Below are 17,523 nucleotides of genomic sequence, written 5' to 3' on the forward strand. Positions count from 1 at the left end.
TTACTTGGAGGTTGACTTTGGGTCATGTTATGATATAAAGCAAGGCAACACAAACTTGTAGAGATCTGCCATTGCCAGAAAAGCCCACACCCTGTCAACACAGCCAAGCACAACTGAATGTAATACAAACATCATCACAAGTACAAGATGTTGTTGCTGTTTGTGGCTCCCAGTTACAATTAATATGGGATGTGGAAGCCTAAATCAAAATCTGTTAGATCTTTAGGATGAATGGTTTATGATTTTAGTTGACAAACATAATTGGCACCGGCATTTGTTTACTCATGTAATTTATACCTGCATTATAATGTTTGTGGACATCCTGTCCCTGCATCTTATTCAAACCCTCTTCTTGGAGGGCTTTCTACAAGGTTTTGCAACATGACTGTGAGGATTTGCATTATCTACAGTAATTACTGAGGTCTAGTCTGCACATGTTGGACGAAAAGACCTTGCCTTTTCATTTATCACAAATGTGTTGGGTGGGGTTAAATAAGAGTCTGTGCAGACCGTTTTCTTCCATAACAGACTTAACTAACTAGTCCTTTATTGATCTTGCTTTGTGGACAGCTATACTGACATGCAGAATTCTCTACAATGTTATTGTATGGTGTAGCATTACCATACTATGGAAGTTCTGTATTGTTCTCCGGACTTTCGACAGACTGCTAGAGGTAAAAGTGGGATTTTTTTTTTAAGTGGGAGTGATGGTCTACTTTACACCAATTCAGCTGACACTTTTCATTGCACATGGTGATCTTGAAAATGTGTGCCATATGGCCATGGGAACCCAGTCCATTAAGCTTCTGATAAACCTCTTTTGCTAAAATTGCTTCCATTTAGTGGTGAGTAACAGGTGTAGCAAGTGAATTTTGATGAGGTGCTGTGAATTACAGTCTTTTTAATATTGGCCCCCCTTCCCAACCTAACAGCCAATTTGATCATGGCAGGTGGGATATTACAGATGATACATGGTATACATTACAGAGATACATGGGTGTATGCTTGGCTCATGCACCTTTTACCAATGGATATGATGAAATGGCCAGTTAGAAGTGGTTTCTACATACTTTTGGTCATACAGTGAGGAAAATAAGTAAGGGACAAGATTGTAGACCTGCACAAGGCTGGAATGGGCTACAAGACCATCAGCAAGAAGCTTGGAGAGAAAGAGACCACTGTTGGCACGATAATTCGAAAATGGAAGAAATACAAGATCACAGTCAATCACCCTCGCTCTGGAGCTCCATGCAAGATCTCACCTCGTGGGGTAAGAATGATTCTGAGAAAGGTGAGGTCAGTCCAGAATTACACGGGAGGAGCTTGTCAATGATCTCAAGGGAGCTGGGAGCACAGTCACCAAGAAAACCATTAGTAACACACTTCGGATTGAGATGGATTGAGATCAATGGATTGAGATCCTACAGTGCCTGCAAAGTCCCTTTGCTCAAGAAGGCTCATGTACAGGCCCGTCTGAAGTTTGCCAATGAACACCTGAATGATTCAGAGAAAGCTTGGGAGAATGTGATATGATCAGATGAGACCAAAATTGAGCTCTTTGGCATCAACTCCACTCGCCGTGTTTGGAGGCAGAGAAATGCCTGGTGGGGATGGTGTTCTTGGGGTCATATCCAGCATTTCTCTGCTCCCAGCTCCCTTGAGATCATTGACAAGCTCCTCCCGTGTAATTCTGGACTGACCTCACCTTTCTCAGAATTATTCTTACCCCACCAGGTGAGATCTTGCATGGAGCTCCAGAGTGAGGGTGATTGACTGTGATCTTGTATTATAGACTGTTCAAGTCTTTGTAAGGGGGTAAACTTACAAAATCAGCAGGGGATCAAATACTTACTTTCCTCACTGTATGTTTTTGTCATTTAAATTGTATTACGTTGGCGCCCAGGTGGCGCAGTGGGATATTCTGCTAACGCACGAGCGCCGAGATTCTGAACTTCTCGGTGCGAAACTCGGCGTTGCCATCGGTCGGCTGGGCGACATCTAGCGGCCATAATTGGCAGAGTCCAGACTCTAATTGCCTGGAGCAGACTTTAATTGGCTACCGTGTCTGCTTGGGCGGGATGACCGGACTATGTGGGTGGGGTCTTCTAACGCTGTGCAAGGACCCTGATTAGCAGATAGAGGCGCCTGTGCAGAAGCATGGGTAAATAAGAAAGCGTTCGCTAAGTACTGCACACGGGTCGGAGGAGGCTTGAGCAGGAAATATACCTTCCTCGAATGCAATCAGGGATCCCAAGCATTGGAAGACAAATTGAGTACGCTAAAATCGGGAGAAAATGGGAGAAAATGCATAAATAAAATTTAAAAAATGTATTATATTAAATGATTTGTAAACAAAAGAAATAATATGCTATGGTAGCCAATAATATATTTTTTGTCATTTGTAGATTTGGAGAGTAAGACCTTACAGGGAATTAAGGGTGAGCTATCTCTGGAAAGAACCAAGCAGTACATCTTAGAGAACACAACCATCGACTTCCAGAAGCTTCCAGAGAAGGCAATCCTTAGAATTGTTGGACCTCTACAAGCAGACTTTACTGTGAAAGTAAGAAATGTCTAAATCCATTGCTCATGATTCCACCTACTGTATTTTTAGGCATTCTGTTGTTTGATCTATTAAAGAAAAACGTGACTGAATGCCATCAGTCAATCTGACATAGACTCAGCTTAGGCCTTTGTAGAAAAGTAAACGTTTATACACAACACACCCTATACCAGGTTGAGGCACATGCTAAGTCTCAGCAGAAGGAAAGGATACTACACCATGAATAATTTTAGGTTTCACTTATCACTCTGGTGAATTTATTTCAATGCAAGTCAACCAGCATATTATCCCACCCCAAACCCCTTCCAAAAGCTAATTAGATTCCTGGCTAGCTGCCATGTACCAATTATAACGCCTCTGCTTTTACCCAGTTCATTAAGTAGCTCCCCAGATTAATGTGCTGGCTGTCACACTCTTAATGGAAATAACCATTTAAAATGAAGCAGCCAACAGATGGAAAATGCCAGTAAAAACAACTCACCTCCTCCTAAAATCCATCCAGCATAACACAATAAATAGGAATGTCCGAGACAGAAATCCGAGAAGTAAAAATGCATAATTCTCCGATCCAATACCAGGAAAATCTCCAACTCATATAAAGTTTTTTTGAGAAAATGTTGGGAAAAGTGGGAAAAGTCATTAAAACAAATCACAGTTCCAGTTCCACTGTGAATTAAGATTATAAACCGAAACCACCACTGATTGCTGCAAGTCCCAATAAAATCAATGTCATTTTATTCACACAATTCTAAGGGCAAATTGTTCGACCAGACCTTTAACATGTGGCTATTTTAAATAGTTCAAGCCATAACATTAAAACCTCCTTGTTTTTACACTCACTCACTGTCCGTTTTATCAGCTTCACTTACCATATAGGAGCACTTTGTAGTTCTACAATTACTGACTGTAGTCCATCTGTTTCTCTGCATGCTTTGTTAGCCTCCTTTCATGCTGTTCTTCAATAGTCAGGACTCTCCCAGGACCACCACAGAGCAACTATTATTTGGGTGGTGGATCATTCTCAGCACTGCAGTGACACTGACATGGTGGTGGTGTGTTAGTGTGTGTTGTGCTGGTATGAGTGGATCAGACACAGCAGCGCTGCTGGAGTTTTTAAACACCTCACTCTCACTGCTGGACTGAGAATAGTCCACCAACCAAAAATATCCAGCCAACAGCGCTCTGTGGGCAGCGTCCTGTGACCACTGATGAAGGTCTAGAAGATGGCCAATTCAAACAGCAGCAATAGATGAGCGATCGTGTCTGACTTTACATCTACAAGGTGGACCAACTAGGTAGGAGTGTCTAATAGAGTGGACAGTGAGTGGACACAGTATTAATAAACTCCAGCAGCGCTGCTGTGTCTGATCCACTCATACCAGCACAACACACACTAACACACCACCACCATGTCAGTGTAACTGCTGTGCTGAGAATCATCCACCACCTAAATAATATCTGACTATTGAAGAACAGGGTGAAAGCAGGCTAAAAAAAAAAAAGCATGCAAAGTAACAGATTGACTACAGTCAGTAATTGTAGAACTATGAAGTGCTTCTATATGGTAAGTAGAGCTGATAAAATGGACAGTTAGTGTAGAAACAAGGAGGTGGTTTTAATGTTATGGCTGATCAGTGTATACCCTTAAAGAAAAAAAAAACAGGAAAACAACTTGACAAATAATAATGACATCAGGCAGTTGGTAAACTCAGCTACCAACAACAATAGGGTAATATTTAATCAACAGAGTAGCAGAATAAGAAAAATAGAAAGCAATGCAGTACAGTATCTCCATTTTACAAATGTCATATTTTGTAAAAACACATTTATTTTACTTTATTTCTGGCCGTAATAAACTCTCAGAATGTCACAAAACCCATCTGGGACTAAGACATTCTGAGAGGAAGCGAATGCATTTTGGTAAGAGGTTTCACAAGCGTATGTTTTCAATTGATGGCTTTATTAGTATGAAATTCAGGAGATGGTGGGCGTTTTACCCAGCCCCAGGCCTGGCTCAGTGTGGATATATCAGGAACAATATCTTGCCATTCTATGAAACACTTTTGTCACCACTAAGGAATTCAGCAAGCATTGAAAGTTTTATTCGGCAACGCTTTGTCTGGAAGTGCTGCCTAAAAAAAAGAAGAAAATCTCTGCATCTGTGAAGCTTCTTTGCAGTATCATGTTACTCTTTGAGAAAATGTGTAATTTTTTATTTGAAGTGCTGCTCTTTTGCTTTTATAAGTGTTCTCAAGAAAAGCAAATCTACATACAGCACACATGTATTTTGGTATATGTACTTTTGGCACAGCTCAACTCAAGTTTAGGCATTTCTCAAACTCAAGTTTGGTTTTAGGTCATAGACAATTCACTCAAATGTTGATTTATAATGAAATACTTGGGAAAAATGCATTACAAATAAACCTAAATTGAATTGGAAGTATATACACTAATTAGGCATAACATTATGACCACTGACAGGTGACATGAATAACACTGATTATCTCTTCATCATGGCACCTGTTAGTGGGTGGGATATATCCGGCAGCAAATGAACATTTTATCCTTAAAGTTGATGTGTTAGAAGCAGAAAAAATGGGCAAGCGTAACGATTTAAGTGAGTTTGACAAGAGCCAAATCATGATGGCTAGACGACTGCAGTGGCCAGTATCTATCAAAAGGAAGGTCCAAGCAAGAAAAGGAAGGTGGTAAACCGGCGACAGGGTCATAGGCGGCCAATGCTCATTGATTCACGTGGGGAGCAAAGGCTGGCCTGTGTGGTCCGATCCAACAGTTGAGCTACTGTAACTCAATTTGCTGAAGAAGTTAATGCTGGTTCTGATAGAAAGGTGTCAGAATACACAGTGCATCACAGTTTGTTGCATTTGGACCAGTCAATTAGGAAGGTGGTCATAATGTTATGCCTGATCGGTGTATTTGTTAACAGTAAACAATAAGTTAAATGTTTTAAACTATCTAAATATATAAATATCTCAAACTAGAATTCATACATAATCTTATGCAAAAGTTTAGACATGCCTGTTCAAGTTTTTTGTGTGAATTGTTAAGTGAACCTAGCTTAACTACATGACTAAATACATGAATACTGTGGGTCTGATTCATAGGGCGAAAGGCAGGAAACACTCCGTACAGGTCACCAGCCTGTCAACAGGCACACACATGTACACATTTACACACACACACACACACACTTAGAGCAATTTTAGTAGCTCCAGTTGGCCTGACTTCATGTCTTTGGACTTGTGGGAGGAAACCAAAGCACCTACACTCTTTTTATTTTTCTGCTGAAAGTAAACTACTGGAGAAAATGAAACAAGAAGTAATAATGTGCCATAATTGTGTAATTTGTTAAGAACAAATTGGCATAATGGTCAATGAAAACCAAAATCATCAACCCATTGGAAACTGAATTTAAAATCACACTGAAAATCAAAGTAAAAAATGTAAATCACAGGCTGATCCAATCTGTGTTAATTTAATCAACTCATTATTTGACTCAGTAGTGTGTATGGCCCCCACATTCCTGTATGCACTCCTGACGATGTCTGAGCAAGCTCCTGATCTCCTCCTGGGATCAGGGCATACATGTCTCAGAGGTTCTCCATTAGATTTAGGTTTGGTGAATGTGAGGACCAGTCAATGGCATCAATGCCTTTGCACCAGGAGGAACCCATGGCACTCTGGAAATAGCTTTAGCTCCTGACAGAGGTTTGGGATGATTGGGAAATAAATCCAGCTGTTTTATATAACGTTAAACAGATCCGAAGCACCGTTACCTCTCGAGGCATTGTATCCACATTCATTATATTTGTAGCATAAGAAGAAAGAGTACATAAAATCTGTGAGAGTGTGTTGTGGCCCTGCTGGCCGTGGGCCGAATCCCCCTTTTCATAAGACATTAGCCTGTCATAGCACCAACACTTCCATAATCCCACTCAGTGAAATTGAGATGGTTTATTCTTTTGATTGATGACAACTGGCCTCGGGATAATACTAGTTTCATTATAAAGCACTACTTCAAACAATTTTCAGCACATTTATAAAGCGTATGTTGTCATTTTTGCCCAAATTTAGTTTGCGTGGTGGATTACACATTTATGGATCTACCTTATTGTCCTGTAATCATATGTAGTGATAATGCAAAATTGTAATTTTGTACAAAGCTGTGATTTTTTATCAGCTGGCCCACAAAAGTGGAGGGATTTATTGTGTTTATGGCAAGAGATATATGAAACCCTTAAAAAGGAAAATTAATTACATAGATTGATAACACGTTTATATAACACTTATATTCAATAAGTCTTTATTTACTAACTCTGGCAGTAAAAAGATCGGGTATCCCTCAGCAGCGGAAGACAAATTGAGTGTGCTAAATCGGGAGGAAAATAGTCATAGCTTGTAGAGGTTATAAAAGGTTATGTAGAGGTATTTTGGATATGGATATGGCCATGTTCTTCTGCATTATTGTACCTGCAAAATTTACTATCATTATAAAAGGGCTGTAATGCAATATAATATGTCATAGGCTTAACATGTTTCCTCTGAAAAGAATCAGTTTTTAATAAACCATTTGCTCTGTCTAATCAGGTCAATCATGCCAGTGGCATGGACAGTGTGGCACAGTTTATCTTCTACCAGCCTATTGTCCATCGCTGGAGAGAGACTGACTTCTTCCCTTGTTCTGTAAGCTGTGGTGGAGGTAAAGAAATGTATTCTTTATAAACATATTACAAAAAGAACTTTTTGCTTTTGTATTACACTGGGTATCCTTAAATTCATGTCTTTTCAATGTACTCAGGGTATCAGCTGACTTCAGCCGAGTGCTTCGACATACGGAGCAATCGTGTTGTGGTGGACCAGTATTGCCATTACTATCCTGAGAATGTCAAACCCAAACCCAGACTGCAGGAGTGTAACATGGACCCTTGTCCTGATAGGTAGGTATATAATTTCATAATAAACATTACTGTCTTACTTTTGTACTTTCCACCTCCCAAAATATCCCAATATGTTGATTGGCTGCTCTAAACTGCCCCTTGCTGTGAGTAATTGGGTGGATGCATTGAACTGGCATCCTGTCCAGCAGGTATGTCTCTCTTGCAGTCAGTGTTTCTTGGACTAACCTCTACTTTTGTCAGAATAAAGAGGTCATTGACAATGACTGAAAAAATCTACTGAGGTGGTATGCTCATTTTCTAAATGCTTAGATTAATGGAAAGCAGCTGTCTCAGCACATCCAAAAATCTATGCCACTTCCTTTATTATCTTTCACTGCTTGCATTTCTGCCTCAGATAGACAATAGGATTAGCTGCTGCAGATCCAAAGAAGTGAATCCCCATCTAACATCCTTTTCCTCACACACAGTCAGTTACATCTGTTAAGTGCCTGGCCAGGCCGGTGGCACCACCTGACTCTTGAACTCAAGAGTCAAACCTCAAATGTGGTGAGCGCTGTGCCACAAGTACCATTTTTATGCTCAGAGTTTGACTCAAACAACACAAAATATGTTAGTGTTAGTACAGCTAACAATGTATAAGAAATAATGTCATTTTATAGTAATTTAGAGATGTGTCCAACATCATGGAAGTTAAATGATGACATGATGCTTAAAATGAATATTTATACACTGATCAGCCATAACATTAAAACCACCTCCTTGCTCTACACTCACTGTCCATTTTATCAGCTCCACTTACCAGCACTTTGCTTAGAAGCACTTTGTAGTTCTACAATTTCTGACTGTAGTCCATCTGTTTCTCTGCATGCTTTGTTAGCCCCCTTTCACCCTGTTCTTCAATTGTCAGGACTCTCCCAGCACCACTACAAAGCAGGTATTATTTAGGTGGTGGATCATTCTCAGCACTGCAGTGACAATGAGATGGTGGTGGTGTGTTAGTGTGTGTTGTGCTGGTATGAGTGGATCAGACACAGCAGCGCTGCTGGAGTTTTTAAATACAGTGTCCACTCACTGTCCACTCTATTAGACACTCCTACCTAGTTGGTCCACCTTGTAGATGTAAAGTCAGAGACAATCGCTCATCTATTGCTGCTGATTGACTAGGACAGTGATAGCTCAGTGGTTAAGGTACTGTACTAGTAATCAAAAGCCGGTTCAAGCCTCACCAGTAATGCCGGTTCAAGCCTCACCACCACCAAGTTGCCACTGTTGGGCCCCTGAGCAAGGCCCTTAACCCTCAATTGCTCAAATCGTGTTCAGTCATACTTGTAAGTCGCTTTGGATAAAAGCGTCTGCTAAATGCCGAAAATGTAAATGTAAATGTTTGAGTTGGTCGTCTTCTAGACCTTCATCAGTGGCCACGGGACGCTGCCTACGGGGCACTGTTGGCTGGATGTTTTTAAATGGTGGACTATTCTCAGTCCAGCAGTGACAGTGAGGTGTTTAAAAACTCCATCAGCGCTGCTGTGTCTGATCCACTCATACCAGCACAACACACACTAACACACCACCACCATGTCAGTGTCACTGCAGTGCTGAGAATGATCCACCACCCAAATAATACCTGCTCTGTGGTGGTCCTGGGAGAGTCCTGACCATTGAAGAACAGGGTGAAAGGGGGCTAACAAAGCATGCAGAAAAACAGATGGACTACAGTCAGTAATTGTAGAACTACAAAGTGCTCCTGTATGGTAAGGGGAGCTGATAAAATGGACAGCGAGTGTAGAAACAAGGAGGTGGTTTTAATGTTATGGCTGATCGGTGTATATGTGAATGTATAAAGCAAACCTATGATGTTCTTCACAGTAGAAAACACTAATCAATCAACTACAGACTCATTAATTCATGTGTAAAAATGCACTAATTAAAACCCTCCGTTGCTTAAAAATCTTCTCACAGTTGAAATGTTACTATTCTCAGTAAAGTTCTCATGTAAGTGACTGGTTATTTTTTAAACACTGTGTATCTTTTGTAAATTAGAATTTGATTCATGATTTTAAGTTTGTTTTTCCAATCCCCCATTTTCAGTGACGGCTACAAGCAAATCATGCCTTATGACCTCTACCATCCACTGCCCCGGTACGTATTTCCTTTTTCATCTGTGTCTTATTTTTAGCCAGCCTTAAGCCTCAGAGTCCTGTTCAGTTTTCCAGTCCACCTCAGCCTGTCTTTGCTGAGTAACTCTACCACAATAGTAGAGAGTCAGGGGTTCATTTTATTCCAGTGAAGCACAGGCTGGGCAAAAAGCCAAGCTGAGACAGTGAAAGCTTTCAGTCCTCATGCTGGAGTCGGTACGCTCGCTTTAAGCTAGCAACTGAAACTTTGGTATGTCAGTTCAGAAATGAACTGATTGGAAAATTTTGGCTTTTTTCTCCATGCCTGTGTTGCCTTAAACTTTACTATACTTTTAATAAATACGTGTTTAATAAAAATATAATGCTTATTGTCAGTGTGGAAAATGTGAAATCACTTTTTTAATAAGAGATAAAAGAACACTTTCAAGTTCCTCTTACACTATTAAAATGTGTAATGTCAGATGGGAGAGTAGCCCGTGGACGGCCTGTTCAACATCCTGCGGTGGGGGAATCCAGAGCCGTTCGGTGTCATGTGTGGAAGAAGACATGCAGGGAAACATCACTCCCACTGATGAGTGGAAGTGTTTGTACGCATCAAAGTCATCCGTTCTACAACCATGCAACACCTTCGACTGTCCGACGTGGATTACACAGGAATGGTCACCGGTAATTGTGAACAGTTTTTCTGTTCTGTGCATGCATTTCATTATCTACAGCAAACCAGATTCCTGCATTAGAAAATGTGGTCTATTTTTATTCAAGTCAGAACTAAAGACAAAATCAACTATCAATAATACAAACATGGACTTTTTTGTCTTTGTTAAAGACATTGATTAACCCTTTAATGGTCTCACCAAGAAACTAATGTTTACACACAGTATTTGTTAATGAGCCTCTACCAAACAGTTGAGATGATCACAAAAAGGATGCTTTTCATGAATGACTTTGCAGCTACTAGATTCAAGTTGACATATAGGTTAGAAAGGCTGTTTTCAGGCACCCAGGTGGTGCAGCAGGATATTCCGCTTGCACACTAGCACCGAGTTTCTGAACTCCTTGGTTTGAAACTCGGTGTTGCCTCCGGTTGGCTGGGTGCCATTTAGCGGGCATAATTGGCAGTGCCTGCAGCAGATACTAATTGGCCACCGTATCTGCAGGGTGGGGACCAGACTATGTGTGGGTGGGTGGGTCTTCATACGCTGTGTAAAGACCCTGATTGGCGGAAGAGATGCCTGTGCAGAATGCAGGAGCGAGAAGAGGAGGGCTGTGCATGTGTCGGAAAAGGCATGTACAGCGATGTGCTCTCCTCGAATGCAATCTGGTATCTCTGGTAGCAGCGGGAGACTAAATTGAGTGCGCTAAATTGGGAGGAAAATGGGGAGAAAATGCATTAAAAAAAAATAAAAGAAAGGTTGTTTAAGTCAGTATGAAGTTTAAGTTTAACACCTAAACCAAGGAGTAAATACAGACCAAACAAGATCATTTAAATACAGCTTATTTTTACCCAAGAATTTAGGTACAGTGGTATCTTGAAACTCAACGTCAATTGGTTCTGGAAGTGGCATTGAGTTTTAAGGTATTTTTTCCCATAAGGATGTATGGATAACCTGTTGATGCGTTCCATGGTCCCATGGTACTGCATATATTTTAGGCTAATATAAAATAATGGGTTTGTTTTTGACACTTATACACTGAAAAAAACATTCACATATACTGTATATATATATATATATATATATATATATATACAATTACAACTGCTCTTTACCTTTACTTCTTTATTGTTTCATTATTCTTCTTAATTAGTGGAAAGAACTTATGAGCAGTAATAATTATGAGAGTTTTAGTCTTTCTATGTTGTACTTTTAATACAATGTCACACTAAGCTTTTTTTTACAATGTGCATTTTAGAGTCTCTCAAAAAAGCTGATACTCTAATTTCTCAGTACCCTGAGCTATAACACAAAATTAAAAGTGAAACAGGAGGAAAATCCAGCTAAACACAGATACATGTGGATGCTTTCAGAGTGGATTTGATGGTTATTTTACACAAATGCAGATGCATCTCATGTTTGCACTTTGATGACGTTTTACCACACCGCTCAAGCCAAGCGCTGAACAAAGCAGCAGTCGCACACGTTAAATTTAAGGGAAACTTTGAGTTTAAGGGTACACATTTCTTGACGAAAGGTGTTGAGTTTAGGGGACGTTGAGTTACAAGGTACCACTGTAAGCTCAACCAAATGTTTGAGCAGACCATTAAAGGGGTAAGTATTTATTCACAGCCAAGCAGTCCTAAATCATGATGCTTCCTCCACTATTCTTCACAGCTGGGGTGAGGTTTTTTGATGTGGGTGTAAAGTAGCATTTTTCTTCCAAACATACTGTGCATTACAAGGATCAAAGTATATATGAGGGATCTCTTTGTTGGAAACGGTGAGAGTGGGAGGAGTAATAATTGGCCGTGTCTGAGAGACTGAGAGAGCTTATAGTCCGGATTTAGCGCCATCAGATTTCCACGTTTTTGGGCGCTCAAAGAAGCTTTAAGGGGAAGAAGATTTTGGTGTGATGATGTGAAAGCAGCGAAGCTTATAGTCCAGATTTAGCACCATCTGATTTCCACCTTTTTGGATTGCTCAAAGAAGCTGTACGGGGAAGAAGATTTTCATGTGATGATGATGTGAAAGCAGCGGTGCATCAGTGTCTACACGCTCAACCAAAAACATTTTTTGCTGATGGCGTTAAAAAGTTGGTATGACGCTGGGAAAAATGCATGGGAAGGTAACTATGTAGAAAAGTGATGTAATTTGTTTTTGAAATTCTTAATAAATAGAGAACCCTCATACTATTTGATATTTGTTAAAAATGTATCATTGTAGCCGCTCAGGTGGCGCAGCGGTAAAAAGAGACGCGCTGCAACCAGGGCTGGATTCTGAGAACGTGGTATCGAATCCAGCCTTGCTTTACCGGTTCGAAGCTGAGTGGCTATATGAGCAACGATTGGCCGGTTGCTCATATGGGGGGTGGGACAAAGAACCGGATGTGGGTCTCTCTCTGTCAGAATGCGATTGCGTTCTCTGCCGGCTGATTGGAGGCGCTTACACAGAGATGGGAGAGGGTGCCCTTAGGGTGTGTCTCTCCGCATGCAACGCTGGGTGGCGCCAAACTCGTCAATGTGTGGGTGGCAAAGATGCATCTGGCTGCTGCTCGTGTTTCGGAGGGGATATGGGTTAGCTTCAATCACCTCCGTCAGGGCAGGGTTCGGCATAGACAGAGAGGAAGCACGATGCTAATTGAACAATTGGATGCGCTAAAAGGGGAGAAAAAGGGGTAAAAAAAACAAAATAATTAAAAAAAATAAAAATTTATCATTGTAAGTTCACATCAAGCACCCAAATACTCATTTACTGTTGGGAAAATTTAAAAAAACAATGTCTTTACCATTACATCATCGGAAATAATCCAAAATTTCTGGTAATTCCCCTAGCTGAACTTGTGGTGAACCCCCCTTTAGGGTAATTAACATAATTAGACCTGAACTATTTGCAAATGTCCAATGTACCTAGTAAGCCTATCACCCCTGAGAACGTCCACTCAGTGCTGTCACGTTTGCGTCTCCAATAAGTTTTGGAACCATCATAACCTCAAACCTAATCCTTTTTTCTTTCAACAGAAATAGTCACTCTAATATACAGCCTTTGTATATTTAGAGCTTAATTGCTCTCACCCTTGGGCATTGTCCTGTTTTCTGTTAAATACCCATAATTGCTGTGGGCCTCTGGTAACTAAGAAAAATCCCAGAGTTTCTGCTGCAAAGATCTTTAGACTGAAAATGTCATGTGCTTAGGTTTTATGTTTTTTTTTTTTTTTTTCTCTTTTGCATTTATCCCTACAACTATGCATCAGCAAGTAGCTCATTAATCTCTGTTATCACTGATCCCACACAGCACTCCAGCACTAACAATGTGCTAATTACTGAACTGAAATGAAAAAATGCTGTAATTCATCTTCTTGGTTCTTAAAGGGAATGAACAGCACTCAAACAGTACACTTTAGAGCAAGCAGCATTCCTAGCATTGTACGCTACAAGTTATCGCTAAAATAACCAGACACTACACTTTACAGTTGTGTATTATTAGCAGTAGTGGGGTAGACGTCTCTGACAACACTGCTACGTGCCTACCTGCCATACAGGCCGACAGGGGCACAGATTATAGTAATGTGTCCACCTGATATGCCATTATGGGACAGCAGGGGACAAGGAGGTGCATATGACTGACAGTGCTGGTTCCTTAAATATGTCTTAAATATGTTTATTAGGCCAATATGCTGGACTGAAGGTCTGATTTGAGATACTTCTCCCACCGGCTCTTTTGTGGCGCTCTTTTTATCTGTCTCCAGGAATTCAGAATTGTGTTCCTTCTTGTTGTCATGTTTAAATATAGCTGTCACAAGGAAACTACCCTAGATGCGAGCTACCTCTAGTGGAGGTGTGGTTGCTTTTCTTGCATGTGGTTGCCACAAGAAGTTCATCCTGGATGCGTCCAGCCAATAAAGTGTTGTTGTTTTTTTGTATGACCACTGCTGGGTTTACTAAGTTCTCTTTCTTTGTTCCCTTTTAAGAGCTTGGCTTGTCATTTGCTGGTGGATTGAGTAGCTGGCACATCTCTGTTTATGCTATGTTCATCTTAGCTGGACAATCCCTGAAGAGGCTGCTAATGATCTATTGTCTTTCATTTTCTGTCTTTCCTGGCACTAATGTAGAGTGTGGTCATCTCTGCACCAATAAACATGTTCACCTATTTGTTCTATCCACTTACATCACTTCAGGCTGCGGTTTATGATTTGGTTCTTTTTTTACTTCTAGTTATTTTACTTTTGGCCACAAAATTGTTCTACCATTGTTTATCCTGCAATTGGGTTCATTTCTCTATAACATCACTGGTTGGGGGCTACACCTTGCACCTACATGGCAAAGCACATACCTGGTTGAGCCAGCTTTGGCAGCTAATAAAGACAGTGGTTTTTCTGGTTATCTCAATCTCAGTAATTTTTGCTCAATATGTTGGTGCAGTTTTGCCCCATTATTATTGGCTTTGCGGTTTGGGGTTGGGTTAGGGTCAAGGTTTGGTTTTTTCCAGTTCGAGGTGCGAGCAGGATTTCGTTTCAAGATCTTACTTCTGTCCACCATAAATCTTTTCATCAATCCTGACTAGAATGCCAGTCCCTGCTGCTAAATAGCATCCGTATAATATGATGCTTTTGCTGTGCCACATTGTTTAGTAAAGGTGGTGTTACTTAACTGATCTTGTTGGATTTAGGTTACACATACTGATTATAATTCAAGCTGAAATGTGCCATCTTTGCATCATCACACTGTTTGCTGCTTTTTGTGAAGTTTTTTGGTATGACTTAGGTCACAGTTGTTGACATTTGGAACTCATGGTGTCACAGTAGCTATTGTAATAAGTGCCCGTCTCTAAGATATGCCTAGTACTTTTGTAAACTTTCTGAGATTGCTGCCTCTTTGTTATTACATCATTGACTTATTTTGGCTTTTTCTTTGACTAAATGTTGATTCATTGTGTGTAAAGTCTATACTAAACAGTTTGGCTTAATATTCCTGCTAAGCAATTTAAAACAGCTGATCAACATCATTTTTTACAGAAGTGTTTTATGTCTTATTATTTTCATTTAAGTTCATTGTGGGGCTTAGGCTTTTTGGCTTAATATAATTCACATTTATGTAAAGTAACTAAAACTATGTTATTACATTTATAACTGCAGTCTGAGAGCATTAAATATAAAAATAGTTTAGAGGGCTAAGTACTTTTTCAAGGGTTTATTATTACTTTATTTTGAGGTTTTATTCATACATTAGTGTCCCAGAATTGTTATTTTCTGAAAACTCTAGATTTTGTTTACTTTAAGCATTCCTTTTCTAAATCTCTGGTAAATGCTTATTTTGGCAGCAGAAAATGTAAAGCTCTATAAGCAGCCAGCATTTTTTCCTTGATTTTCTATTGACATGGGACTTCCTGATTAATGAAAAACCAAGCCATTGTGACTACATGTGCATATCAGTATACATGTACATAGAGGTGGAAAGTAACGAAGTACATTTACTTGCGTTACTGTAATTGAGTATTTTTGTTTGTGTAATTGTACTTTTTAAAGTAGATTTTACAACCAGTAATTTTACTTTTACTTAAGTATGTTTTGTATTAAGAATTGTAATTCACTACATTTTAAATCACATCCGTTACTGAGTAAAATAAACGCTAAAAAAATCGCGTCTGGGAAACTGCTGCAGTAAATTCTGCGATGGGGAGTCGGATCTTTTGGCTCGGTTCCTATATATATATATATATATATATATATATATGACTCCCAAAGGCACGACTCGGTTCCTTTCGTTCATTTTAAAGAGCCATTCAATAGAATCGGATCGTTCACGAACGACCCATCACTAGTAGTTATAAAGTTATAAAGTTTTATGGAATGGTCTGTACTAAAATGACACATTACACATCCCTAAATGTTTTACATGTTGTATCAACATGTTTTTTCTATTAGATTTTAATAAAGTAACGTTTACTCCGAGTAAATTTTAAATGAGTTACTTTTTACTTGAGTAGATTTTTAGACTAGTAACTTTACTCGTACTTAAGTAAAAATTCATTAAAGTAATAGTACTTTTACTTGAGTACAATATTTGAGTACTTTTTCCACCTCTGCATGTACAGTACATCATGGTGTGGTACACTAGGTACATCAGTTCCACCACAGTCAAATAAGTGACAGAGAGTTGTATATATGCATAACTCATGGCTTAGCTTTATTCCTACTACTTAGCTTTATTATTACTATAATTACAAGAAATTGAAAGCATTTTCAGCCAAATAGCATGTTTGTTGTGGAAATAGTGTGGCAAATGAGTATATACTGTGGGAAAAAATTATGTGAAACTAGCCGCTCAGGAGGCGCAGTGGTAAAATACGCTAGCCCACCAGAGCTGGGATCACGAATACATCGTATCGTATCTCAGCTCTGCCATCCGGCTAGGCTGGGTGGCTATATGAACTACGTTTGGCTGTTGTTCATCCAGGTAGGGAGCCGGATAGGGACTCCTCATAACTGATGCAGTTACGACCTCTGCTGGTTGATGGCGTCTGCACAGAGTAGAGGAATAATGCTAATCAGGGTGTGGCTCTCCGTGCCCAAGGCTGATTGGCATGAGAACTTGCCTCGTGCAGGTGAAAAGATGCAGTCAGCTGTTGCCTACCTATTACAGAGTAGAAGTAAAGAAAGTAGGTGAACATGTCCTGCAATGGATCTGCCCCCAGTTCGATGTATAATTTGGGGGTAGTACCTGACCCTCAATGAACTTGACCAAGACAAAACAGCTAGTGAAAATCGTTGCATGGTTAAATAAATAAATAAATGAAAAATGTACAAAAAATCCCTAACATGCAGTTTCCAGTACATGAAAAAGCCAACCAGAAAATCAACATATGTCCTCGTGAAGTGCAAGTGGTTAAAGTGCTTATGTATTGGGTACTATATTGTTATATTTGTTCAAATAAAACCTGTATGTGTGTGGTATATCTGTAAAATTCATACAATGTTTTGTGTATATATTTAATAAACAGTGCACAGTGACTTGTGGACAAGGTCTGTGCTACAGAGTGGTCCTGTGCATTGATCACAGAGGACTGCATGCTGGAGGCTGCAATCCCACCACCAAACCACACATAAAGGAAGACTGTCTGGTTCCTGTTCCCTGCTACAAGCCCGTAGGTAGGCATTCTTCACTTTACTACATTTACCAGTACTTAATCAGATTCTGATGTGTGATGCTTGACTTAAGTGCCCATTCAGATCATCAATCTCTTTGCAGTGATTT

At 39.9% G+C, this 17,523-nt stretch overlaps 1 protein-coding gene across 1 annotated transcript in view; it reads left to right on the top strand.

Moving 5' to 3' along the window:
* Positions 1-17,523, top strand: part of LOC134312294 (ADAMTS-like protein 1) — a 239,367-nt gene that overhangs the window by 175,797 nt on the left and 46,047 nt on the right. The window contains exons 8-13 of the mRNA XM_062994128.1: positions 2,406-2,563; positions 7,172-7,283; positions 7,383-7,521; positions 9,571-9,621; positions 10,079-10,283; positions 17,270-17,417. Coding sequence (XP_062850198.1) covers positions 2,406-2,563; positions 7,172-7,283; positions 7,383-7,521; positions 9,571-9,621; positions 10,079-10,283; positions 17,270-17,417 — 813 coding nt within the window. The remainder of the gene's footprint in view (positions 1-2,405; positions 2,564-7,171; positions 7,284-7,382; positions 7,522-9,570; positions 9,622-10,078; positions 10,284-17,269; positions 17,418-17,523) is intronic.

The sequence above is a fragment of the Trichomycterus rosablanca genome, chromosome 4 (genome assembly GCF_030014385.1).
Source record: "Trichomycterus rosablanca isolate fTriRos1 chromosome 4, fTriRos1.hap1, whole genome shotgun sequence".
Lineage (NCBI taxonomy): Eukaryota > Metazoa > Chordata > Actinopteri > Siluriformes > Trichomycteridae > Trichomycterus > Trichomycterus rosablanca.